This window comes from Arvicanthis niloticus, chromosome 17 (genome assembly GCF_011762505.2).
Source record: "Arvicanthis niloticus isolate mArvNil1 chromosome 17, mArvNil1.pat.X, whole genome shotgun sequence".
Taxonomy (NCBI): Eukaryota; Metazoa; Chordata; class Mammalia; order Rodentia; family Muridae; genus Arvicanthis; species Arvicanthis niloticus.
The window spans coordinates 1,583,479-1,610,787 of record NC_047674.1 but is presented as its reverse complement, the minus strand read 5'-3'; the positions used below and the strand labels follow the sequence as shown (position 1 = coordinate 1,610,787).

The 27,309-nt window shown below is 40.1% G+C and overlaps 1 protein-coding gene across 1 annotated transcript in view; it reads left to right on the top strand.

Annotated features, from left to right (window-relative positions):
- Window positions 1-26,054, top strand: part of Man2a1 (mannosidase alpha class 2A member 1) — a 160,481-nt gene extending 134,427 nt beyond the window's left edge. The window contains exons 17-22 of the mRNA XM_034521634.2: window positions 1,292-1,425; window positions 4,582-4,723; window positions 5,798-5,931; window positions 10,756-10,959; window positions 21,769-21,879; window positions 23,363-26,054. Of these exons, the coding sequence (XP_034377525.1) occupies window positions 1,292-1,425; window positions 4,582-4,723; window positions 5,798-5,931; window positions 10,756-10,959; window positions 21,769-21,879; window positions 23,363-23,521 (884 nt within the window). The 3' untranslated portion in view covers window positions 23,522-26,054. The remainder of the gene's footprint in view (window positions 1-1,291; window positions 1,426-4,581; window positions 4,724-5,797; window positions 5,932-10,755; window positions 10,960-21,768; window positions 21,880-23,362) is intronic.
- The last annotated feature ends 1,255 nt before the right edge of the window (window positions 26,055-27,309 follow it).

Genomic DNA, 27,309 nt, shown 5'->3' with positions numbered 1-27,309 from the left:
CACACACATATATGTATACATATACACATATTACACACATATACATATACACACATACACACACATATGTATACATAAACACATATTACACATATATACATATACACACATACAAACATGCACATATATACAGACATATACACATGTATATATACATACACACAGATATTATACATATATGTATACACACATACATACAAATACACATATACACACACATATATATACACATACACACAAATATTACACATACATACAAACATACATATATATACACACATACACACATATATACATACATGTGTACACATATACACACACATGTGTACACACATATATATATACACACACACACAAATATTACACACACACACACACACACACACACACACACACACACACACACACACACGTCTCCAGGATAATTGGAATATCACAAGGATCAGCTTTGGGAGAGGACCAGGACTCGGTCTCCTCTTCTGTCATCTTCCCCTGCATCTATGGAGAAGATGCTGTAATAGCGGTCCTCCACATGCTCCATTTCTACTACATATGTTGAATTCTACGCAACACTTCTCTCCATCTCTGAAATTGACCCCAGGCTTCCCTGAGGTCCCAACAATGTAGTCAATGTAGAGTGTCAAATAGATACTAATAAGTCACTTTGACACATCTTCAAACTGTCTTTTCTTCTATGTTCTAAAAGGCAGAATGGATTATGCCATAACAGGAGACCCAAGGGACAAGGAAACACAAATAAAATTGATTTAATTTCTAAGACTCTCTTCAAATTACAATCCATAAATACCAGTATGTTAACAAAGCCCCTAGCTATAAATTATCTCATGGGATCCTGTCTCCTTATAAGACATTGAAAGGGTGGTAACACTGTGTTGAGTGAGCAGAGCATAAACTTAGTAGTTCCTGATACTAGTGTATCAAAGAGAGAAGGCCATGGTGTCTTTCCTGGGGAGAATAGTTCAGGTGAGAGGCTGGCCGGCGCGGCCTGGTCTGTTCTTACTTCCTGTCTTCCTTTTCCTCAGAACCACTGAGAACTGTGTAGTGTGCTATACTCCTGCCTTCTCTCAGCCTTTTATTGAACTTCAGATAGTCATAAATACTGTCTCCAGTCTGATATCAAGAAGAAAAAGTTAAATTGTAACACCATTTCATATATGAGATGGTTAAGAATCAGAAAACAAAGAAATATACAGGAAAAGATCTTACAGTATATTTAAATATGTGGAGACAATAATTGCTTTTATTAATGTGTGTTTTCTTTTAAATTTAGGAATAGAAGGGCAGTCCATGGAAGTTTCTAATATTGTGGACATCAGGAATGTGCATAACCGTGAGATTGTAATGAGAATTACATCTAAAATAAACAACCAAAATAGATATTACACTGACCTAAATGGATACCAGGTAATTTCCTCTAAAATCACTGTGATGGATGTATTTATATGCCATTTTATATGTATATTTATGTGATATTTGCAGAGATTATGTATGTTCATGTGTGGAGTGTGTAATTTTTATGCAGGATAGTTGTCCAGTTAATTTTGAGTCATTTAAAAACTATTCCTAAAGTTGCCAACTGTTTCTAGGATTGAGCCAGTTTTAACAGTTGTAGGTTCTACTGTTAGATTCCCTACGGTAGAAGAAACCTTTGAGAGAAAACATGTTTTTAGAATATCTACTTATAAAACTTTATCATTATTATTATTATCATTATTATTTTTTTGAAAGCTAAGGGGCTGGAGAGTGTCACCTGGAGAGGAGCTTGTTCAGTTTCTAACACTCATATTACCTGGCTCATAACCACTTGTAACTCCAGTCCCAGGGGATTTGGCCTGTCTGGACACCTAGATGCACATGATAAACATAAAATATCTCTGTCAGTCTCTCTCTCTCTCTCTCTCTCTCTCTCTCTCTCTCTCTTTGTATCACACATATTTTTAAAAAAATAAATCTTTAAAAATGAGAATTTGATCATCATTAATAAATTTATTAAACAGTTTTCTAAAATTATACATAAAAGGACACATAAGTAGGGATTGAAAGATATTTTTTTATTCACAAAGAACTCACCTATACATGCCATTGATTCCTTACGATATATAATAAGGGCATCGTTTAAGTTTATGGCAGTCCTTTGCATCAGTTAACATTGAGTGGATGTGCACATTTATGCATGCCTGTACATAGAGAGGTATATGCCACTTTAGAAGTGTGGGTAGCTACGTATTTAATCAAAACTATCATATATAATTAAAAAATATAGCAAGAAAATTCTTCTATTTTACTTGTATATTACAGATTCTTTTAATTGTGCTTAAGAGAACTCTATGGACTGCTACTTTAATTTCTCTTATTTTGAATGTGTATGTGTGACAACATGTCTTTTGAATAATACCACTAAAAACATGAGCATATTTTTGAAGCATTTGCATTTCAAAAATTCCTGGCTATGAATAGAAATAATTTCACAACATATGCTTTTTTACTTGGTCTGATTTTCAACTGGCTATAAGTGGAAAGGGCTGGATAATTTTCTCTTCTATGATTTCCTGCAAAAAGTTAAATTTAAACCTTCTCCGGAGAACAAAAATCGCAGTGTACATTCTGATTAGAATGCTACTTCTGCTGCCGCCCTTTGGTTTTCAAATGAATCTTTGACTTCATGGTGATTCATTTTTCTTATGTATAAAAAGAACACATTTTCTTAAAATCTCACAGAAACAAATATTTGTGTATGTTGGGTTTACATGTGAAAAAGAAAACTTAGTAAAACCTGAATAATTAAAAATATGCATTTTATTGCCAATGATAAGAGGAGATACTGATATTATTTCCGGTCCACAGTGTAAATATTTCTTATAATAAACCCTGTTTTAACCTATGGAAATAGTAGTTCATGGGCAAAACTAGAGAGACTCACAGGAAGAACACAGCTGAGGCCTCTCTGCCTGCCCTTTATAACTTTAAAGCTACTGTCTGATGGGGTGTGGAGAGAAAGCTTACTCAGAGGAATAGCGAGTTCTTTGGTGGTAGCCTGCCTGCTTGCTGCATTGTCTTCCTCCCTCTATGTCCCTCCCTTCTCCTCTTCTCTCTTCCCCTCTGTCCCTCTCTTGTCCTAATTACCCACTGCTTCCTCTCCTAGGGTTGCCATGAGTTTGTTTTACCACAAAGTGGATCGCTTAAAAGAACAGAACATTATTCTTTTCATTCTCTTGGAGACCAGCTGTCTGGAGTCAGGCAGTGTACAAGGCCACATTCCCCAGCATCCTCTCCTGCTGCTTCCCAGCTTCTTGCATTCACTTATTGGCAAACGCTGGTGTTGTTCAGTGTGTGCTGGACCAGCTTCTTCCTCTGTGTTGCTTGATGTCCCCACATTGTCTCTCTGTGTGTCCACATTTCTTTATTACAAGAATGTCAGGTTTGAACCAGGTCAATTTCTGAAAACAGTCATCTCAAAATCAGATCAGTTTCACAGGTTATAATTAAATATGAATTTGAAGATATTCAGCATAACCAGTAGGTGGTGAGGATGCTTGAAGGCTTGTTGAGGATGCTGCAGGTCGGATCTTAGATAAGCTTAGGCAGGACCACCCTTCCATTGCTAGGTACTTGGTTCTCATGAGTCAAGGTACTAACTTTCTGCATGTACTGTTTTTGAGTTTTGTTTTAAACTTTCCCAAGTTTAAACAAGGAGGTGGTAACAGGGAGCTGGCATTTAGAAGTTGTAGGAGTAAAACCCAGTGATAACTGAGTCCTGAGCACATACTGACTTTTAGTACTGACAGCCTCACAAAAAATAAAGTCTGTGTCATGCTTCGAGGCTGCAATGCTGGAATTCGGAACTATCTCAATCAAAGAAACAAGAGTAAACACTGACATTTTTTAACTATGAGTATGCCCTTGATTATAATGTAATCTGTTAGAGGATTTGGTGGCAAGGCTTTGGTGTTTATTAAAACTGACTCAAGAATGATAGATATTCTTGAATGGGGGTGAAGGGCTGCTGCGCTCAGCATTCCCTGCCAAGCAGTGTGCTAGGTCTAGATGAGAAATGAAGACTTAATACCTTCATCATTTGTTTTATGCAAATTCTGAAAGCTGGAAGGCTTCTGCTGGGCACTTTTATTGTAACTTTAAATAGAAATTCCTGTTTTATAGTCTGGACAATTTCTACCTTTCACAGTTAAAAATTGTCTTCTGAGGAAAACCTTGTGGTTTCTCTGCATATGATTTTGTTTTTGCTGTTGTTGTTTGTTTGTTTTCGTTTCTTTGTTTTTCGAGACAGGGTTTCTCTGTGTAGCCTTGGCTGTCCTAGAACTCACTCTGTAGACCAGGCTGGCCTCAAACTCAGAAATCCACCTGCCTCTGCCTCTGCGCCATTACTGCCTGGCTACTGCATGTGATTTTAAGGAATGTTTTAATTTTAAAATATTTCTTTGCTTAAACAAGAACAGAAATTATACCTTTTCTCTTTGGAAAAGAGATAACTAAATAATCTAATTCCTGAAAGCATATGTGTAAATAATACATGTACAAAATAAGAATTGCTTGGTTTCCTAGATTCAACCTAGAAGGACCATGAGCAAACTGCCTCTTCAAGCCAATGTTTACCCAATGAGCACAATGGTGTATATCCAGGATGCTGGGCACCGCCTCACGCTGCTCTCTGCTCAGTCTTTGGGTGCTTCCAGTATGGCTTCTGGTATGTGTTGTTAATATTCCACTCTGAAAGCTCTCAGTTCTAGCTATATAATATTTCTTTGGTCATATATATTAATTATCCACCCCATTAACTGCTCTTCGTTAAGAATCAGACAAGTAGTTAACACAGGGCTTTATGAGAACTACATAAGATAAATATTCTCAGTCTTCAGGTAATGAACAGGAGGCTAAGATGCCTGGATAGTTTTAAAGATAAAGTGTATCCATTAGCTTTTCATTGTAACAAAAAGATCTTTGGGCAAGAAATACATTTCGGCTCACAATCTCAAGGGCTTCTGTTTGTAATCACTGAGCTCTCTCGATTTGAAGCTGTAGTGAGTTGACATCATGGTAGTTAGGAAGAAGAATGAAAGAGACAGGAAAGGAAGGGGAAGAAGGAGGATACACCTTTTCAGCTTTTCACCAATGACCCCATTCAACTAAGCCCTGCCTGTAATAGCCCATTTAGCTGTGAAAACCCTGTGAGTTACAATTGATGGAGTTACCTTTGATCTCATCACTTCTGAGTGGTTCTGATAACTAAAGACCAAGCCTCCAACAGATTGGCTTTGGGAAGCATTTCATGTACAAATTGCAGCTGAAATTTACTTTTGCTAGCCTATCATTTACAGAGATCTCTGTGATTTACTGGGTTGGAAACCTAAAACTCCAGAAGTTTATGTAGTTTGCTCAAGCTTTTTAAAAGGATGTTGTAGTTCAGACTTACAGTGTTGGGTTTTTTTGTTTGTTTTTTTTTTTCCTGGTGGTACGCTGGCCTATCCCCTCAAAGGCTTTGTATGCTGAAGACCTGCTCCCACAGCTGTGATGTCACTGGAGAGTGATTGCTAAGCAGTAATGAAGGAAAGCAGAAATGATAACGTGTTTTATGTATTCTTAGTAGCTACTGAGACTTATTATCAAAAGATGGCCCGTTGTCTCAGAGTGTCTGGATCCCCTCCTTAGCTCAGGGAGAACTCAGTTCAAAGCAAGGCAGCGGGTTCTGTTTAAGCCGTCTTTGATGAATATCTGAATAAAATTATCCTGGTCAGAATTATTTGTTGTTTCTTTGTTTTAGGTCAAATTGAAGTCTTCATGGATCGAAGACTCATGCAGGATGATAACCGTGGCCTCGGACAAGGAGTCCATGATAATAAGATTACGGCTAATTTGTTCCGACTCCTGCTAGAGAACAGAAGTGGTGTGAACACGGTAGGAAACACTAACTAGCCTTTCTTACGTTGGTGGTTCTTCCTCACCAAAATCGAAGGTGATAACAAATTTTAAATGCAATTTCTAATGTTGAGATGTCTATATGATACACTTAGCTCATATTTATAGAAATGTGTCAGTTAGAAATATTAAATAAAGGCTACATTTGGACCATATAGATTTTTTTCTTTCTCTTTACTATGTAGCCAAAAACAATTTCAGGGAAGCAGTTTGGATGACATTATTTAAAAATAAATAAATAAATAAATAAATAAATAAATAAATAAAAGGCTGATTTATTGAGCTAAGAATTACAGAACAGACGGCTTACCTCTATACAGTCAGTGTATTCTAAGCCCTAGTGACTGTGTCATAGTCTTAAGTTTATTATTTGAAGACAGAATGACTTTATGCCTTCCATAGTCAGTGTTATTGCTCTGCATAAAACCCCAGCACTTTGTGAAACAGTTGGACAAGCTGAACTACATACAGGTGAACAACCTGTCTTCTCATTGATGTCAGTATAGGCACCAAAATCTTACCACTGGCTTGTGGACCCCTCATGTTGGGTCTCTTGTCACCTAGGTGTCTTGCATGACACTCACCAATGGCTTCTGCTGTTGGCTCACTGGTTTTCCTTCAGTGCCAAGTCCTCCTGTCATTGCCTTGGTGGATAGTACCAAATTAGATAAGGACAAGTGAATCATAGGCAGAGGATAGTGACCTGTCCCCTGAACCTTCACCCAGCTGATACCCTGTTCTGAAAGATATCTGTACTCCCCCTGAACACCTATGCTCCTGTGTCATCCCCTTCCCCACATCCTGCATTTTCGTGTTTATAACCCCTGTGTTAAAAAGTAAAAATTATGATTTGATAATAATAAGAAAAGAAAGAAAAAAAATAGAAAGAAATAACACACAGTGTCCCCCTGGCTTTGCTGACTTAGCTTCTGAGACTTCCTGTCTTAATCACTGATGAAAGAGCCTGGTTTGAAAACTAAAGCTACATTGGCTTCTTCTCCTGTTATTGACACTAGCATACAAAAATAAGGAAGACAGATGGGGAAAGGTCAGCTTCAAACCTACTGCAGAGAGCTTACCAAGCTCAAGAGCAAATGTTCATGTTAGTGGGGACCAGAGTGCCTGGTAAGCCCAAGGGGACACATCCCAGAATGCTCTGGTAAACCTGAGAACACACCTCCCAGATTGCCCTGGTAAACCTGTGAACACACCTCCCAGAATGCCCTGGTAAACCTGTGAACACACCTCCCAGATTGCCCTGGTAAACCTGTGAACACACCTCCCAGAATGCCCTGGTAAACCTGAGAACACACCTCCCAGAATGCCCTGGTAAACCTAAGGACACATATCCCATTGAGAGTTCTTTGTCAGTTCCAGCTGATGGTTTCTGTATGAAAATGCTGGTCCAACATAACTCAGAGTTCTAGTTTCTTGGTCAAAAAGCAAATATCTCTTTAGCAAGGGCTTGAGGGTACTGTGTGGGGTGTGTGTGTGTGTGTGTGTGTGTGTGTGTGTGTGTGTCATGAGAGGGTGGATGATTTTTTTTTTGTTATGGTTTTATGAGACAGGATCTGACTGTGTAGTTCTGACAATCTGAACTCTGTGTTATCAGGCTGGTCTCAAATTCACAGAGATCCTATTGTTTCTGTCTCCCAAGTACTGTCATTTAAAGGTATGCACCACCGTGCCTACCCTTGTTGGTTTTGAAATCTGAGTTTCTAAAGGGGTAGCTTTTAACAATCTTTAATGCCATGCAGACATACTAAAACATGGCTTTTTCAATTAATAGAATTTCTAGCACAAACATTTATTAGGCTCCTACCATGTGTTAGGTCAAAGTGCATAAGCAAAGATGTTATCTACAATGGCAGTAGGCTAGACTGTGGTTCACTGCTAGAGACCCTGGGTTCCATCTACAACAAATAAATAACTGAAGACCTCTTTCTTACATATAATCAATGAGGTTCAGTTAGGTGAAGAGGAAGCCTTTGATGCTTAAATATCAGACAACATGTGTGTCATTAATAAAGGACAGACACCAAGGAACAGTCAGAGAAGTTCAGCTCCTGATTAAAGACTACCACAAGAAGAAGGTTTCAGCTCTATGTGATTTGGATCCACATAAGCTGGAACTATTTAATGTCAAGCTGTACAAAGAAAGATAGACTCATGTAATCTGAAACCTTACAACCCACAAGAAACCAAGTAGTTTTTAGTACCTGGCAATATCAGTAACTAAAGGGCTGGCAGATACACTTGTAGCTTAAACAAATAGGTAACACCTCTACTGCAAAGATGTTTAGGAATTTAGGTTGCTCCCAAGACTTTGAGTTTAGAACATTGCCTTTTAGTGAGTTAAAAAAGCATAGGCATCTGTAGGCATCCTGCTGAGCCCTTGTTACTGTCAGCATTAGAAAGTGCGTGAATGGGGAACCCTGGGGGACTTTTATTTACTGTTTAGGCCATCCCTAACACTGTTGTTTGTCCATTGGACTTTTATGGAGAGAACTAACTACACCCTTCTCTTAATTCACTTGTCTTGCTGAGAACAGTAAATCTGACAGATCTTTAATTCTGTGAGTAGTTGAATTTAAAACAGTTTCCTTTTACACCATTTAGTCAAAACATCTTTGATTTTGAACCTTGTTTATTCCGTGCAAAAGTCGATGGTAGCAGTTTGTAGCTCAGATCCACGGAGCAGCCTGTATCACCATCCTTGGGTCTTACCTGCACATTTCAGCTTTACATTGCCAAGGTCTTATCTTTGGAGCTCCTAGTTCTGTGAATTTGAGCTAGGACCCATGGATGGGTTTCGTAACGGCAGCCCAAGCAGAAAAACAGCATGGTCAAGGGAACAGATTTGGCTTGGATGATTGGTATAGATGCATAGCATTCTGAATGGATGATTCATGATCGAAGCACCTCCTCTGTCCCCAAGTGTCTAGGATCCTTCCAATACAGAACAAAAGCCATAGAATGTTTCCTGAATGCATCTTGACCTAGAATGGACTGAACTACTCTTGAATATTTTAAGGCTGTGTTTTTCTTTCTGTTGGAATCTTTCATCTTCCATTATTCAAAAATGTTTTTGTTAGCAATCCTGACCTAGATTATGGAGTCGTTTGATCCAGGAGTCCGTTTAAGCGCCTTGTCGAGCATGCTCCCTCTCTAGACATGTTATTCTGCAAGCTGCATTGAATGGCAGTGTTGTTGGAGAATGCTACTTTATGTGCTTCATTCAGGCTTTGCAAAGAATGTGCATACATTCCAATACAATTCTTTTGCAACTAACTTTTTGTCAGAATCTTAATACTGCAACATTCCTCTGATGTCATTAAGTATTTTTCTCTCCACGGTCTGAATTGTAATGACATCAGCTGTTAGCTGATCTTTTGGCACACTGTAAGTCACCTTTTGCTGGCACCCTTCTGTCCAATGCTAGTCTGACGTTCTGAAATCTAAGGTTTGTATCTTATAAATCTAGTCTTTTCACACAGATATACAAGTCAAACCGTTCTGTGCGGTATCACACAAAAAGATGCAAAACTGGGAGATATTAGACATTTTAAAAATTAAATACATAAAATGTAGCTTCCCACATGCATTCTTTTATTCTTTGGGCATTATTGGCTAAGGGTCTATCTAGGCATTGATTTTTTTTTTTTTTTTTTCAAATTTTCTTTTCTTTCTTTTTTTGAGACATGGTTTCTCAGTGTGGCCCTGGCTGTCCTGGAATTCACTCAGAAGATCAGCCTGGCCTTGAACTCTCAAAGATCTGCCTGCCTCTGCCTCTTGGGTGCTGGGATTAAAGGGATGTGCTCCCATGGCCCAGCTGATTTTTCAATGTTTTATATGACCTAGCTTACCAGGTTCCTAACCCTGGTAGATTTATTTGATGTTTGACATATATAAATGTTGCCTAATAATGATAGATACATTCTAGCTTAGAGTGAAGTATTTTTAAAGTGTGCTGAGTAAAAGGGTACTATATAAATGTATATATTATATAACAATATACAGAACAGTTCCTGTTTTAAAATAAAATAGAATGAAGAAGTTGGTGCTAACTTGGCAAATTCAAGGATCACAGATGATCTAAATATGTTGCCAGTGCTTTTTATGTCTTGAAAACATCAGCTTCTTTGGATAATTTTGTTTTGTTTTATATTTGTAGGTAGTTTTCTGTAGCTCAGACTGACTTCTAACTCAGCATTTAGCCAAGACTGCTAATTTCTGTTTGCAGTGCTGGAGTTATAAGCACATGCCAATACAGCCAGCTGGTTTGGTTTGGTTTGGTTTGGTCTGGTTTGGTTTGGTTTGGTTTGGTTTGTTTGGTTTTAATTACATCAGTTGATAAGATTTAGGTTTCAAAGGTTTTTAAATCATTTATGAAGTATAGTTTTAGATCCATATATGCCATGTTAAATGTATCAAGTGAACTCAAGAGTGTATGGCTGAAACCCTGAAGAGGGTGTGACATTCAACATTGTGTGAGGTATGCGACATTACGTTTCTTGTACTTTGAAGGGTTCGTAGTAGGTTGGGAGTTTTCATAAAAAGCTTCTCATTATCCAAAAAAAGTAGAATTAGGTGCAGGAGATGGTTCAAGTGTGAGTTATTAGACACTGTCCGATTGTCTTCTGTGAGCTTGACACTCTACTGTATATTTTCTGTGACGGTCTTCTGTGAAGTATACCTCAGAGTATTCATGTACTTTTGTGTTTAAACTTTGTCAGACAATGAATTGATTTGATGGCTGCTGCAGATATAAAACTTGTAAGCTTTTGTGCTTTTTCTTGACAGGAAGAAGACAAGAAGAGCCCTGTCAGCTACCCTTCCCTCCTCAGCCACATGACTTCCTCCTTCCTCAATCATCCCTTCCTCCCCATGGTACTAAGTGGCCACCTCCCCTCCTCCGCCTTTGAGCTGCTGAGTGAATTTCCTCTACTTCAGTCCTCTCTACCTTGTGATATCCATCTGGTTAATCTACGGACAATACAGTCAAAGGTAAATGCCAAAATATGTCTGCATGAACTTGCTTATGTTCTATACTTGGTTCAAAGGGTAAGCTCTTGAGCAGTTGCTCAGCAGGCCTGCTCTTGCATGACATGAGTTCAGTTCCTAGGACCTCATATGACTAACTTATAACTGCCTATAACCAGCTCTAGGGGCCTCTCCCTGACTCGTCTGGGCTTTGTGTTTACACACACACAGACACAAACACACAAAGAGCAAAATCACATACATAAATGAATATAAAAACTTCAAAATAACATGCAGTAAGTATCCCTCTGGTTCCCCTTTGGCCACTATACTGTTAATTTGCAGTTTCTCTGGTTTAGCAAGTATTTCAATATTGATTTATTTACCTCTCAGGGCAGTCCTGTGTGCTGGGTGGATCAGAGTTTGACCCTTTACCGTATGTGGAAGCCTATGCTGGCCTGGGGTCCCATGATGGGGGGCAGAGCCCAGCTCTTCAGTTCTAGTCACCTCGTTGATTTTTGTTTGTTAGCCAGGGTTCTCAAAGTCAGAGAAATACTGAATGTATTGTTCACAAGAGATGCTTTGTTTTTCATATCTTTTGTTTGAAAATATTGCAAATCTTGCCCTTGTGTTGAGAACCAACTTTTAGGATGTTTGAGATGGAGCCTGGAAAGGATTTGTTAGGTTTCCAGTATAACTGCTAGTGTGTTTTTGGTTTATATTTACATCCACATTTTAAAGTAGAAAAGGTTGCATGTGGTGTGATTACAGATCAAGTGTAACCCAACTGTTTAGATGTGGCAAGCAGCTGCAGAGCTGGATGTAAACGTGACAGGGGTTTTGTGGGAAGTATCTCATAGCAAACAGACTCGGTGTGAAGACCAGAAGGAGCTCAGCCTAACACGAAAGAAGGATTTAAGATTTTCTTTTAATTTTTTATTGAATATTTTATTTACATTTCAGATGCCATCCCCTTTCCCCATTTCTCCTCCCTAGAAAACCCCTATCCCATCCTTCCTTCTCCTTTTTGCTTTTATACATTTTTTGTAATGTTAATCAAAGGCTTAATAAGTTTGATAATGTTCAATAACAAGATGCCCATACAATCAGAAGTGTAACCCAATACCCAACCTAGATATATCAACTATCTTTGACTGGTGGAGACATGCGAACATCTGCACATCTGCCTCCATGTTCCCCACCCCCCCTTCTCATCTCCTAGCTCCTCTTCTCCTTCTCCTCTCCTTACTCATCCTCTTCCTCTGTACTCCTCCCACCTTAGCTCCTCCTACATATTGCCCTTCCTGTTAAAATAAAACTTTTCTCTTAAAATACAGTTAGAGCATAACTATACCAATTTGTGTCAGTAAGGTATAAGATAGACCTAAGACCCAGTCCATCATTTTGTTGACTAACCAGAACCTCTGTCATTTCTCCTAACTAAAATTCAGGACTTTCTTGTATAAGATAACTAGGTTCTAATGATGTCAAATACCCTGGGTAGCTGATGCTTATGTTCTTGCGCTTGCCTTTTGCCATCTGGATCTCCTTAGTGCTACCTGCCTGTCTCTGCCTGGAGCCTGTCTTTCCTATTATTTTGGTTGTACCAGAACTGTGTAGGGTGGGTGTTACTACTGGGGTTAGAGCTGGGGCCCAAGATCTGCTCAGTGCTCAAGAGCAGACAGGAAGGAATCAGTGCTCTGGGCCAGGAGTAACTTCCTGGGTCCTAGTGGGTCCCAGTTACTCCCTGTTTGGGGCCAGTGTTGCTTTCTCCTTACCTAAGATACTGCCTGGGTTGGAGCTCCTGGGAGGCCTGCTTCCTCTGGGTTCTGTGAGATTGGGAGGATTTAAGACTAAAGAAGGTAAACTGAGTAAGAAAGTATGAATGTCTACATGAGGATGTTTAGGCATTTACAGATTTCATACCCAAAATAAGCAACTTATGCCAGGCTATGCAGGAAGCTGCATGACTTGAAATAATGAAAACCAACGGTACATAGCTACATAACTGCATAGCTGTGTGTGCATTTGTGCAGCATCACGTGTCTGATCATGTGAGGTGAACATGCAGAATCAGTGTTAAGCATCCTAGCTGTTAGCTAGGCACTGCCCTCACAGCTGGCAACAGACAGATGCCCTTGGCTCCTCACGTGCAGTTTCTAGTGGGAGGAGAAAGATAACTGCAGAAGAAAAACCAGATAAACATGTTAAATGATGGTGAGAGTTGGGGACGACAAACGGGGCCAGGAGCAGCTCAGGGAAGGTGATACATGTTTGCTCAGGGTGGATAGAGACCCTCTAGGAGGATGAGAACTGGGGTAGAAGCCTGTAGAGGTCAGGATATGAAGGTCCATCCAGGTTTCTGAGAGGCTGTAAGGATAGTGAGAGGAAGCTCTAAGCGGAATAAAGAGCAAGTATGAAAGCCGTGAGCTCTGGCCAGACTATGGGAGCTTCGCACTTCTGTTCATTGCTAAGGGTCCTGCCTTGAACAGAGCCCACACTTGGGACAGGACCTTCCTTTGAATAAGTGAATTGTGAGGCTGTTCCCTTTAGCATTTTATCACGTTCTTTTCTATCTTTTCTTTTTGACCCATGAAGACCAGAGTGGCCCATGGAAAGAACAGCTGAGGGGTAGGTAGCAGGCATCTTTGAGGTAACATGTCACTAATTCATAAGCTGAAGTGGAACAAAAGAGTAGAGAACAGGAGAGGCTCCACAGCACAGGTTCCTACGTCTTGACATAGATGCAGGGGTCATTGGCAACCTGAGAATGCCGAGGGCTTCTGACAGTGGGGATTCTGGCCACTGTCCCTCAGCCTCATTTGTAAGTGTTTCCTCTCCTGGAATTGTGTTAAAGGCGTGGTTTTTGTGGAGCTCCACTAGTTCCCCAAGTCACTCAGTGGAGAGTAGAGTCACCTCTGTAGTCCAAGGCTGGCCTGTTTTTCACATCATTGCTTTTTAGTGGTAACTTCTTTATGGTCTTTTTGTTGGCTGCCTTCCAGTTGTAGGAGTCTAATTGCTTCCTGTTCTATTTTGGATCTGTCTCTGTTGCCCTGATAAAACACTGGCCCAAAGGATCCTCTGGGAGGAAAAGTTTTATTTCAGCTTAACACTTTTAGGTGCCAGTCTCTCACTGAGGAAAGTCAGGGCAGGAACCTAGAGAAGAAGCTATGGAGGGCTCCTGGTGGCCTACTCACAGTTTCATGCTTAGCTCGTGTTCGTTTTTAACCCTGGACCACCTACCGGGGAAATGGTACTGCCCACAGTGGACTGCATCCATCTGTATCAATCAGACAAAAGAATCCCTCTCAGACATATCCACAAACCAAACTGATAACGACAGCTACTCATTCTGGGGTTTCTCCTTAGATGACGCTGGGCTGTAGGAAGTTGACAGTTAAGGCCAGCTGGCACCACCCATGTGAAAAATTCCATTGCCTACCAGATTAGTTGATGCCTGTGTGCATTCGAGCTCTGTCCAGGCTACACTCTACTGACTGCAGCCACCTGCCTTCTCATACACCTTGATACTGCTAACTTAGCTTAGTCTGTGTTAGGCATACATACTCCAAGGATGTTACAAGAAGCAAAACGATGTTTTGGATGTTTGGAAAGGCTTTGGAAGACAGAACTACCCAGTAAAGCAGCAGTTGGCCCTGATGATGCTTACAGTATGCAACTGTGAGGAGCAAGGAGAGACTGGGGGCAGAGGGAATAGAGAGCAAGCATACATCAAGATTTGAACAGGAAATTCTGAAATGTCAGCAGCATTGTCCCATGTTGACAAGGAACTGGAACTGAAGGCATGAGGCTGTTTTTGTGTGGTCGGCTTTATTGGCCAGGTCCTGTGTTAGCTTTGGACTCTGAGAATGCATTCTGAGTTGAGAGCAGAGGAGATTCTCTGGCCCATTGAAACCTATAAAAAGTTGCTCTTTGTCCCTTAACCTTTGCGAAAGGAAAGATCATTGTTTGGTGAAGGAAGCTGGTGTACTGTCTCAACAAAGTTGCTGCCTAAAAATGTATCCATTGTATCTCCACAAGATACCAAAGAAGTAACTGCAGAGCTGGAGAGGATTGACAGTGAATCAGCCTCCATTCCATGATTCCTAGTTGGCTTCCTAGCTCCGTGTGCTTGCTGCATTCAGTATATAACAGTGGGAATCATCTAGGCACTATCACTCCTTTCCCACAGAGCCCTGTTGATGTAAATATCCATGTCTAAGCAAGACCCAAGGTCTGCAGTACCAGCGTGTCAGTTAGAGTTTTCCAATAGGTCTAACAGAGGCACTTGTCCCTTCCTGCCTTCCTAGCTACAAGTAGTAGCATCATGGGGCACCTTTTCTGCCCAGTCTCCACCCTTGGCCACTCAGTTCTAAATTTCAGCCTGGTTGTCTTGCTGATCATGGATAAAAGAATTATGGGTTCAGAGACCAGTGAGAGAGGCCAAGGGAGGGCTGGACATGCAATGAGAGTGAGAATCACCAGGTAGGGCTGGAAGGTGATTCTGTGGTTAAATTGAATACCAGTCCTCGGATTCTCTGAACTGAGCTTATGCCTATGACCTTCAAAAACTGAGATTTTAACAAATATACCCAACTTGATGATTCTGCTTCTGTCTGTCTAGATAGCAGAGCCTAGACATTTAATAACGATTTAAATAATTACTTAATATAATTTGTTTAAAATAAGAATCTACAAAAAAAAACTTTTGAGATTAGAAATTAATAAATTACCTCCATTTAAAATAAGGGTTAGAGATTAAATTAACATAAAATCCCTTAGTAGGTCTGTTTGTTTCTGAGTTCTGTTTGTGGACTCAGAAGGTATTTTTTTTTTTTTTTTTTTTTTTTTTTAGAATTAACTGTTTCTGTTTCCAGAAGTTCCTAACTTGTGGGAATTATCCTGTTATTAATAGACGCTTTTATATAGGATATTTACACTTGCACTGTCTGTATTTGAAAAGTAATTCCATACTGTGTGTTTGTAATGAGATAACAGACTCCTCAGGAGACCTGTTACTGTGTGTGGTATGAGCTAGCTCATTCCAGCTGCTGCCTGCAAATGTGATTGCTACCCTTCTCACCGAATGTGCCTCGTCACCCTCGCTTCTGTGAGCTGCCTTCTCTTGATCATTCTACCCTCCCTTTGCCATCAAACAGTTCAGGTGAAGCTTCTTTAAAGGTTTGAAACCTGGGTATCATGAACACTGCCAAAGTATACTTTTTTTTTTTTTTTTTTTTTTTGGAAGAATACTTTTGGAAGGAAAATCCAGGGCACAAGAAATGATAACCCTTTAAGGAAAAGGGATTCTTGGTAGAGAGGATGCTGAAAGTCTTCTGTCTTGGTCACTTCCCAATTGCTGTCCCATGACACCATGGGACACTTGGTCATTGACACCATGACCAAGGCAATTTATAAAAAGAAAGCATTTAGTTGGGGCATGCTTGCAGTTTCAGAGGTTTAGTCCATTGTCATCATGGGAAGAAGCATGGAAGCAGGCCAGCCGGCCGGCATGGCACTGCAGCATAGCTGTGAGCTTTTATCTTGAGACAACAACCAGGTGATGTAGAAAGGGAGGCTAACTAGGAAGGGTGTGGGCTTCTGAAACCTCAGAGCCCACCCCCAGTGACATGCCTCCTCCAATAAGGCCGCAGCCCCTAATCCTTCCCAAAGAGTTCTGCTAATTGAGGAACAAGCATTCAAATACATGAGGCACTGGGGGCCATTCCTATTCAGATCCCTGCAGCCCTCATGGGAATACAGGTCATGAGTCAGAGCTCTGCAGGGTGGACCTGCAAATCACTATTGGAACAGAGCAAGCCAAAGAGATAGGCTGCCCAGCAACCAGCTTGGAGATGGCGCCATCCAGCTTTACGGCTTTGAAAACTCATACGTAGCCCACATTTTGTCAACTTACTCCATTGTTGTTTATGTTTTGACATTCTCATTTGATTTGCACATATTATTCTGTCCTCTGTGTGATTTTCTTTTTAAGGTTAACTGTGTTCTTGCAAACAGCCAATCATTTGAAAGTCAGTGCCGCTTCTAATGTGAAATTCTCTTTCTCTTTCCACTTGTTTTTACCACCCCCCTCCATCTTATAAATGGCACTTTGAGGTTTTTGTTTCTCCTTTTTTATAAGAATTGATTGGTGCTTTATTGATCTTCCTACCTTCTGAAAAGGTGAAAATTGAAAGGGTGGGGTGTTCTTTCTTGTACATATCTAAGAACAACTGCTCGCTCACCTTCCCTTAGCATCTGTTGTCTTATCTTGTTGATCAACACCAAGAACTGTTACTGGGCATTTTAATGAGTCTCCTGAAAAATTAATCTTTACTGGTTACTTTCTTCTGTCTCGGGACTTGCAGTGAAGCGTCGGATTTTCCAAGGCTCTCACTGCCAGAATACAATGAAGATGGGTGTTATGCAGGTTACTAAATATGCTTCTAAATGTCTAACTTCTTGAAGAATATGTTTAGAGTTTTTCTACAAGGTGTTTAGCGTGCCTTCATATATGAACGCCTTGGAAGTTCTATAAGGAATTTTTGTGACCCTTGCTTTCCTTGGAGAGTCTGATCAGAGTGTAGGCTCATCCCATGCTGCCTCTTACTTAGCATGGAAGTAAGAAGGGAGAAATATGCTAGAAGTGTTGTGGACCACCCTTTCTTATCTTCTCTTCCAGAGGTGTAATCACCAGTGAACTAGGTAAGGCCCTGGGGGTGCTACAGCCGAGTCATGAGTCATTGCTTGAACACTGTGAGAGAGAAAGCCCTGCGGTGGGAGATACTCCCGCATATCCAAACCTGCTAATAGAATATTATTGGTGTACAGCCTGTGTTTAGTGTGTGTTAGTTGCCACTGTCCCTGTCACAGTGCTTTGATCTACTGAAGGACTCTAACCCAGCTCCCTGCATTTATTGAAACTTAATGGTTATTGAAAACCTCATGACTTATTTGTGGAAGCAGACCTTACTCGATCCGACTTTCTCTGATCCCAACCTTTCTGAGGGGTGCTTTGTGCAGACCGCTCTCCCCGCACTACCTCCATTTGCAGGACTAGCCTCACAGCTCAGCTTTGCACATATACTTCTATAAGGATTGTTGACTTGAACACCCAGACTGACCATGGTGATTCACGCTCACATGTGACCTGGCCTATTTCTCAGACAGTTGTCTATCATAGGTTACACCCCCCCCAATGCCCCTCCTTCTCTAAGGTCCTGATATTAATAACATGTTAGTGGATTTTTAAAAATTATTTCAGTATCTATTTACTTTCTTAGAGCACATAGTATACCTTCATAAATGTATAGTTTTCTTGAGTATATATTCAACTTAAATTAACAGTTTTCATATTTTTATTTACTTTATTTTATTGAAAAAATTCATAGAATATATTCTGATCATGCTTTCCCCCCCATCCATTCAAGAATTCCATCAAGAACTCCATGCCTGTTCTCCCCACCCCCCATCCCCAACAAATTGGCAAAACACTAACTCAGAAACTATTGAATACAAGTAAAAGACAAATAAGATTTAAAAAATACCCAAATAAAGCAATATGAGACCAAAGTCTACAAAAATTCCCTTGGGTTTGTTTTGTGTTGGCTATCTGTGCAGGCTATTGTGCCTGCCCTGAGGTGTATTCATTGCACATAGCTTCTTGTGTAGTAGAAGCCGACAGCTAAGTCTCCACCTCAGCACTAGAACTGGGCAGACTTGCTCCCACTGCTGGAGGCTGCAGCTGTCTGTGACTGAGGCTTTAGTTGGGGGCAGTCATTTGCCAGAGTTTACACATGTCCTATCCAGAGTGGCTCGTTCCAAGAGGGAGTGCCTGAAGGAGTCTTAAGCCTAACCCAAACAAAGCAAGTAAGATTAAAGGTTTACAAATTTTCACTGAGTTTATGTTATGTTGACCAGCAACTCCTGGGCATGGGCCTGCCCTGAGCTGTAGTAATATACACACCGAAACTCCATTCAGTGGAGGTTGTGTCAACATCTGCACTCTGACTTGAACCTCTGAAGGCCTGTACATGCTGCTGCATGTGTCTGGAAGATGCTGTGGTTTTGGAGTCATTCATTGCCTCTGGCTCTTATAGTCTGCCTCCTCTTCTGCACAGATCCCTGAGCCCCGAGGGGAGGGTGTTTGGTGGGACATCCTTTCCAGATGCCTGCTCTAGAATCTCCTCCTCTCTGCCGATTGCCCAGTTGTGGCTCTTGGTACCAGTTCCTGTTCTGCTAGAGGAAGCTCCTCTGGTGATTGCAGAGCAAAGAGATGATCTGTGGCCCAATGTCATTAGGAGTCATTTTATTGCCATATTCCTTTAGTAGAACAGTAATTTTATGAATTTATGAGTAGGAAATTAAGTGAGGCTCCCGTTTCTACTCAATGAGAGACCAAAGAGTCAACTAGATGTAACCCATTCCCTAGCACTGGAAGCGTCACTTGGCAGTAAAAGGTGTCTGTCTGGGGCATCTCTTCCTGGTCATTTGGCAATTCCATTTAGATGTGTAGAGATTTTAAGAATCTTCTACAATACTAGATTAAGTTGTTTTTATAAATGGTCCAGAGAGTTAAAATAATCACCTATTATTTTTTTTAGGTTAATAGTAACAAGTACTTCTGGAAGAGTTTGATTAAGAGGCCATTTAACCTGTGAATCCACATATAGAGAGTTTGGGACTTTGATATATAACTATAGATATATAATTTGACAGTTCTCTTATTCCTTAGCAAAAACGTTATAGTGTCAGTTGGGAGATTTATTAATAAAAATTTCATTTGTATTAACTTGTAATGTTTATAAAATAATCACCTATTTTTTTGGTGAATTTCCTTTAAAACACAAACAACAAACATGCCAAGTGCATCCTATGTCAAATACTGGGCCACATCTTTGTATTATTTCATTTCCTCTTGATTTTATAGAAAAAAGAAAAAAGAAAAGAAAACCTGGTTTGACTGAACACAGCTACTGAATTGCAGAGCACAGAGCCAGAACTTAGACTGAGCAAGTCCAACCTAGGTTCTGAGCCACTAAGTTTTGGCTTCTGGACTAGTACACCCTGACCTTTGATGCTCCATGAGACCACAATAGACAGAATTTCCTGAGAGTCATCCATGGGATGAATTCACACAGGAAGTATACTAACATCAGTTCCATCTTATAGACAAAATCGATGCTTAAAATAAGTTTCTGTTGCCAGGTGCCATGGTTGGTAGTGACTGAGTTCTCTTTGTTACTCATATGGGGATCTGTGTATAATTAGTGAAGTGTTTTCTATGTGCTGTTTTTCCGCTGTGAGATGTTTGTCAGGGCACAGCATTTTTTTGAGATTTTACTCGACATCTTTGTCATGTAGACACTTAGAGCTGCTGTGGGTGTCAAAGTCACCCTGTGAGTCAGAGTTCCTCAAATGATATTTTTTCTCCCTTCAAACAAAATCTTGCAATACCATTGAAAAACTACCAGTGAAAAGCTTAGCATTCTATCCCAGGTCAGACTCTGAGGTGAGGATGGTTTTAAACTGCTCAGGCCCCTTAGCATCAAATCCAATGTAAATAATAGCAGCTATTCAGAAAAGACATCTCTGTAGCACATTGCACAGAGCTTGCTCTCTGAAGATGGCTGTGAGCTTGGGAGTGCCTTTTCTCTGGCTGAAAAAGAGAAATAACTTGTATTTACCACAGACTCTAGCAACAGACGGCTTCTTTTGTTATAACTACAACTTATCAAAGTTCCAATGATTTGTAATTCATTTTGCTTATCCTCACAAACATCTCTACACATTATTGTCTTTTCATTTGTGTGTGAGTTTATATGTGAGTGTGAGGGTGGGAAAGCCACATGTGGAAGTTTGAAGAAGGCTTCCAATGTTGGTTCTTGTGTTTCTGCCTTGTTTGAGGCGAGGTGTCTTTGCTGGTAAGTAAGCCAGGCTAACCAGCCTGTGAGTGTCCAGAGATACTGCTGTGTCCATCTCTCATTTTTACTTCTGAACTCAGGTCACCAGGCTCGCTCGGCAAGTGCTTTCCATCACCGAATCACCTCCCCAGACTCCGTCTTTACACTTTAGAAAACAATATATTAAGATGGTTCTAACTTCACACACCCCCAAATCTGAATCATTCATGGCATCACTATTTACATGGGTGGAAGAGAGTTTATTGCAACTGATTAATCAATCAATAAATAAATATATAAGTTTCTCTTCCCCGCTGATGGGTTATCTTTGGTGTTTTTCTCTTTTTGGAGGATTTCTGCAATGTGAACTTAAATGACATATCAAGCTAATAAATGTGGTTGGGCATAGCATAACTAATTCAATTTAAATGTCTCTTACATAAAAATAATGAAGCAACACATTAAAGATTAAAAATGTTAGTGCAGCCCCCAAATGTAGTGTTTCACAGAGAAGCGCCTCTCTGTGTTAAGGCTGGTGTTAACTTATCACATGACCAAATTGGTCAGATTTAGTCATGACTAAATTTAGGTGTGTTTTATTCAGTGCATGTGTATATAAAGAACTAAATGATTTTATTTGTGGATATTTTGATAAAACAGTATTACTATGTGGACAGAAAGAAGTCTAGCCCTTTAAGGGTCACGGGGGAAACAAAGGCATGAAGTTATATAACCAGAATCTTTGAGGTAAGCTTACAGACTTTTGGGAGAAGAGAAAAGAATGGGCCAATAAGTGTGGAACCTCTGAAGGAGTGAATTAATAGCATCTCATTTTTTAAATAAATGTGCAGATACCAAAGAGTGTGTGAGGTGCTATAAATAGTCACTTCAGTGTTTGTTTGCATGATATATCGGTGTTCTCATTTTTCAGATGGGCAAAGGTTATTCGGATGAGGCAGCCTTGATCCTCCACAGGAAAGTGTTTGATTGCCAGTTCTCCAGCAGAGGCATAGGGCTGCCCTGTTCCACTACTCAGGGAAAGGTAAGCTAAGAGCCTACTTTCCTAGTCAAGACGGTATGCTTTCGAATTCTCACTTTCTACAGAAAGTATAATATATCCTTTCATTGCCTCGAACCTTGCCTGCAAGCCAGCTCAAGATTTCTCATCTACACAAAAATGTACCTAAAGTTCTGTTCTTGTCAGCTACAATCTGCACACCTTTGAAGGCCATGCTCCTACCATGTCTTTGGTCTTCCATTTTGAGACTGCCAAGCTTGTTATACCTCTTGTCTTCATTTTCAACACCTGTGGGCCATCTGTGCTCACATACCATGAAGCTTGGCCCTGGTAGTTTAAGCCCACGTTCCACAAAGGCCAGGGCAAATTTAAAATACCAGAAGATGACAGGCACAGTGATAAAAGTTATGGCATAAACATCAAAACAGTGGTCAATGAATAATTGAGCACAACCCTGAGGCAGCTGTGCTGTGGTCATGTCAGCTGACTCGTTTGGAGAAATAAATGTGTATCTGAGTCTCCTGATTGATCCAGATTTGTGTATGAGTCATCACTGTGGAGATCAGATAGCCCTTGAGTCCACACCCTGCTGGCTGGTTTCCGGTTCTTGAGTTCTTCTGGAAGCCCATCAGCATCTTCTTGGAAGGACGAACATCTAGTCTCCTGCCTCTAAGTGAGCCAGGACTCACAACGTAGCTAGCTGGCTAGTCTCTGCACATAGCTAGGTCTGTCCACCCAGCAGCTTGGCAAAGCCAACTTTCTGCCAGAAGTCCATAGGTACACTACAGAACAGATTCAAGCAATCTTGTCTCAACTCTACATGCTAGCACTTATTCCAAGGTCTGAGAAGAATGCTTACTTGGGGGGATTGCCTTTACCCCACTTTACCCTGTGTGTTTCCGCTCTAGTACTGATGATCTGAGTATACCTAAGGAATCTTCTAGTATTAATGTGTTAAGTCCTAAGAAGGATAACTGAGGGATATTATTCCATGAGACAATCTAGGATAACCTGGCAAGGTGACAAATATATTTTCCCAATGTCCCTGTAGATTGGGGCTGGTGATACAATAAACCATTGTTATTGTGAAACTCTGTCCAATTTTTCAATTCTGTTGTGAAGGGAGATTGGCTTATAACCACCATAACTATGGAGAAATATTGATCAAAGAATTTGATGATTTTCACATCCTCGGGACTGTTGGGATTCCTTGGTTCTTAGATATCCACTCTTGCATTTAAAATGTCCTCATGTAAAACTAAAGGAAATGGCAAGGTGGTGGCTCACAGCCTTGTGTCTCCAAGGACGCATGGTTTGTGTTTAGGAATGTAGTGTCTTTTCTCCTTCATGTTCTCAAAAGGGAACTCAGCATGTAAATATATTTCTTTCTGTGCTTTTTTAAACTTGATTTTATGGATGTGCTACTAGTCTTCTCTCAGGGTTGATCTGAATGTGCAAATCTCTGTGCTGATCTGAATCTGCAAATCTTGTCACTTGCTTTTTTTAGATGTCAGTTCTGAAACTTTTCAACAAGTTTGCTGTGGAGAGTCTCATCCCTTCCTCGCTGTCCTTGATGCACTCACCTCCAGATGCCCAGAACATGAGCGAAGTCGGCCTGAGCCCCATGGAGATCAGCACTTTTCGAATCCGCTTGAGGGGAAGCTGACTCTCAGACTTGAGTGGAGAAACTCTGGCTTTGTTACCGTCCTTGGTTTAACGTGCAATAACTAAGCACATTACTTTAGCCTCTGGCTACTGTGAGAACATGAATTCTGTGATTCTTTTTTTTTTTTTTTTTTTTAACAAATCTAGTAAGAAAAGAAGAAAAAGCCATGCTTTAAAAAAAGGTTTCTTCCTTTGAGTTTGTCCCACAGCTACCGTTATCAGTGTGAACTGATGTAACAAAAGTGAAGAACTATTGAAAGACAAGCCCTCAACAGACTGTATCTCAGGTTAAATGCTAACTAATTATGTTTGCATTGAGGGTTGTAAAGAGATTCTCTAGAAGTATTATATCTCTGATCATGCTTTAGTTAAAAAAAAAAAACAAACAAACAAAAACCATTTGACCTAAATAGAAAGAAAAATCAGAAGTTGGTATAGGTGACAGCTTAATGGCCAAGATAGCTGTAATCATTAATCATTGATACAAAGTTGAATATTTTGTGTGTTAAAATATGTGGAAAAGTGCAATCCCTCAACCCTTATGATAAATGTAGTTGGTTTTCATACTGTTTCCCAATGAACCTCTTGACTACCCCTTCCCATCCATACATTTAAAAAATAAGTGATTATTTTAGTCATCCACCAGTAGAAAAAGAGGTGTATTTTCATTACTTGACAATGTGGGATGGGTGCAATTTATTCCATTGTCACTAAAACAGAAGAAGCAATTCCATTTTAGGTACCACAAGGTGTCTTTCTATATAGCTCATTTGAATACAGGTGTTCCAAGGTGGGGTTTTCTATTTTTAAATTACCATATCAAAAATAAATGTGCCTTATTTTTTTATAAGTCTTGTTAAATCTTATTACTGTCCATATTACTGTTTGGGAAGTTGGGTATTGGGAGGCTGGGGTAGGGGTGGGTACTTTTTATGATACATAAATTATGTAATTTTTTGCTTGATAATACTGGCCACATCCTGATCTGTGTCATTAAATTAGTGGTGGTGTTACTCTAAACATTTTGACTATTTGAATGTACTGAGATGTCAGAAAACAAAACAAGGAAGAAAAATATTGTTAAAATATGCTGCTGCCAAGGAAACTGCAAGTTAAAGCAAGGATTTTGTAACACACGAGATCCAAGTACTGCTTGCGTTTCACAGTAGTTAACCATGTTAAAGAGAGAATGCTTTAAAAATAGACTGTTTAAAACCCGCTGTATGTAGCTCATCTCGATGCTCCTTACTAAAGAATATGTTCCAAAAGTTTGTGTGTGGTAAGCTCAGCATGTTAGTCTAGCCCATGCAACATCACAGGACCTTTAAGTTCATTTGAGATCATTGTTTCTTTGATAGAATAATAATATTTAATTTCAGTATAGAAAGAAATCTCTGGCTATACACACACGTCTGAAACATTCTCCTCGGTGTCTTCACCTAATTTAGTGTTATTTGACTTTAAACTTCCATTTAGCTCTTGCCACTGCAATGAGAAAACTCGTTTCTGCCTCACTGTTTATTCTGATAGTCATCTAGATTCTTCCTCAAGATGCAGCTCCTACATTCACTCTTCTGTTGAGTTCATAATATCCTTTGCCTATAATCATTAAGGAAATACCAGAGTTGATAGGACTATTGCAAGGGTATAATTTCATGCAATAAGCGTGTGATGTACATTCCCTTTCCTCATTTGTTGGGGAATAAGCAACTAAAATACAGCAAAACCACTCCCTCCTGTAGACTTCTGCAGATGCTAGCTAGGGTTGCCAAGCGCAAGTCCCAGGAATATGATCTATATTCTTGTTGTATCTTAAGTGTATACCTTCCTGTGGATGTTCACTGTGCTCTGTGGTTAAGTTAAGCTTAATCACTACAGAAGTTCTGATGAGGCCAAATCAAACCGGAGGCTGACAAATAAACAAAACAGCAGACACAGGGACCCGCCCTGTGTTCTTGCCACCAGCTACTTACTCACAGGTGAAGCAGAAATTCTATTTAACCAGCAAGTTTCTGCTTTTTAAAGTTATTTTTACATTACAACATCGGGGAAATGAAGAGAGGGTGTTTTTTGCTTTGGGTTATGGTCACGAACTAACTAAAACCTTGAGTTTTTCTGGCACACATGGACAGCCAACCATACTTCAGACATGACATCAGGGGTCTGTGTGGTTAGGCTTTTTGCCTCTGTTGACACAGACGCTCGGTGGACCAAGATTGTCTCGCTACTCTCTCCCCACTTTCTGAAATTTTAATATAGAGGTGCATGGTTCAAATATCAGCATTCTAAAATTATTGATTTAAAGAAAATGTTGTATGATGTTGTAAGACATTGTAATTATTTTCCTGTGTCTCTGTTGTACTTGTGCTGAAATGTTGTCACAGTCCTTTGTCTAGAAGAAAATGTTTACTTTCATTTTGATTATTTTGCTCATTGAAATCAACAGGTTTTGATATTTTTCTCTTGGAAGATTTTTATAACTTTTTGGGAATATGTAATATAAGATCTCTAATAAAATATAATCTTATCCTGTGCATTGTCTTCTAGAGTAATTCTTAATCCTATTTGCAAACATATCTATTACCACATTTATAACGAAGAAGAATAAAGTGGGGAGGAGGTTATTCCTGGTTCTGTTGAGAGAAAATCACCTTGTCTCTGCCCAGCCCTTGTAAGAAAAGGGTGCTCTGTGCACAGGGGCAGATGAGTATGAGAAAGTTTCCCGTCTGTATCTGGAGCACCTTTGGATTGGAGTCTAGAGGCCTTTTCAGCAGTAGGATCCATGGATCCATCTTCAGCCAGATAGGTAAACGGAAGATGTTGGTCATATCCTATATATGGAAGGATTAGGGCAGAGAAGGAAGTGGAGGTGAATCAGCACATGGAGCTAAGATGGTCCTTGTAACTTGATCCAGAAAATAAAGCTGGTAGGAAGAGCGCATTCCAGATAGTACTGCCCTACCCAGGCGAATGCGCAGCTGCGGGGGCTGAGGAGTTCCTTCCTTCAAAACCCTCTCGTGGGTGAGGGTGAAGAATACTATCCTGAGGCTCCACAGGTACGTTTTAACTGGGAAACTTTGATTTATTTGTGGTGACATGCAGTAGAGAAATGTAAAAATGTATTTTCCCTGGGAAGTAATAAAAAACGAAGTCATTGACTCTATATAAGTTTTGATTATTAGCATGTTACAGAAAATGTAATAATAAAACTGGTAAAGAAAAATTGGCTTACGTGTGTGTGTGTGTGTGCATGCATAGTGATTCTGGTTTTGAGTGGTTGGATCAAAACCTACAGAAGAGAAGGAATTGGCAAAAGTGGCTGTCATGTGACAAGCTGTACACAATTGCCTGCGGCTGAAATGGAGCAGAATCCTCCAGTGTAAACTACTTTAAGATAGGGAAATGCCTTCAGTGTGTCATGTTCAGCATAGAGAACACTCCCAGTTCTGACTGTGAGGTTTTCCAGGTTCAGACTTTATCTCTTGGCTCGGCTTTCCACTGTTGTCCTCATTCTTAAGCTATTTACTGGTTGCCAACATGGCCACTAGATGATCCAGACCTGTGTGTAGACATGGCAGACTCTGGTAGAAAGAGTTCTTTATCTCATTGTTTGTAGCCTGTGCCTTACAGTTTGTGTCATGGACTATCCTTAGTTCACATGCCAATGATTTCACTGAAGATCTACAATGGAGAGCCACTTGGGAAAGTGGATGGATCCATATAAAATGGGAATTGGTAGCTATGGCAAAGGCATCTGGAAGATGAGTGTGCTTTTTATGGGAATTTACC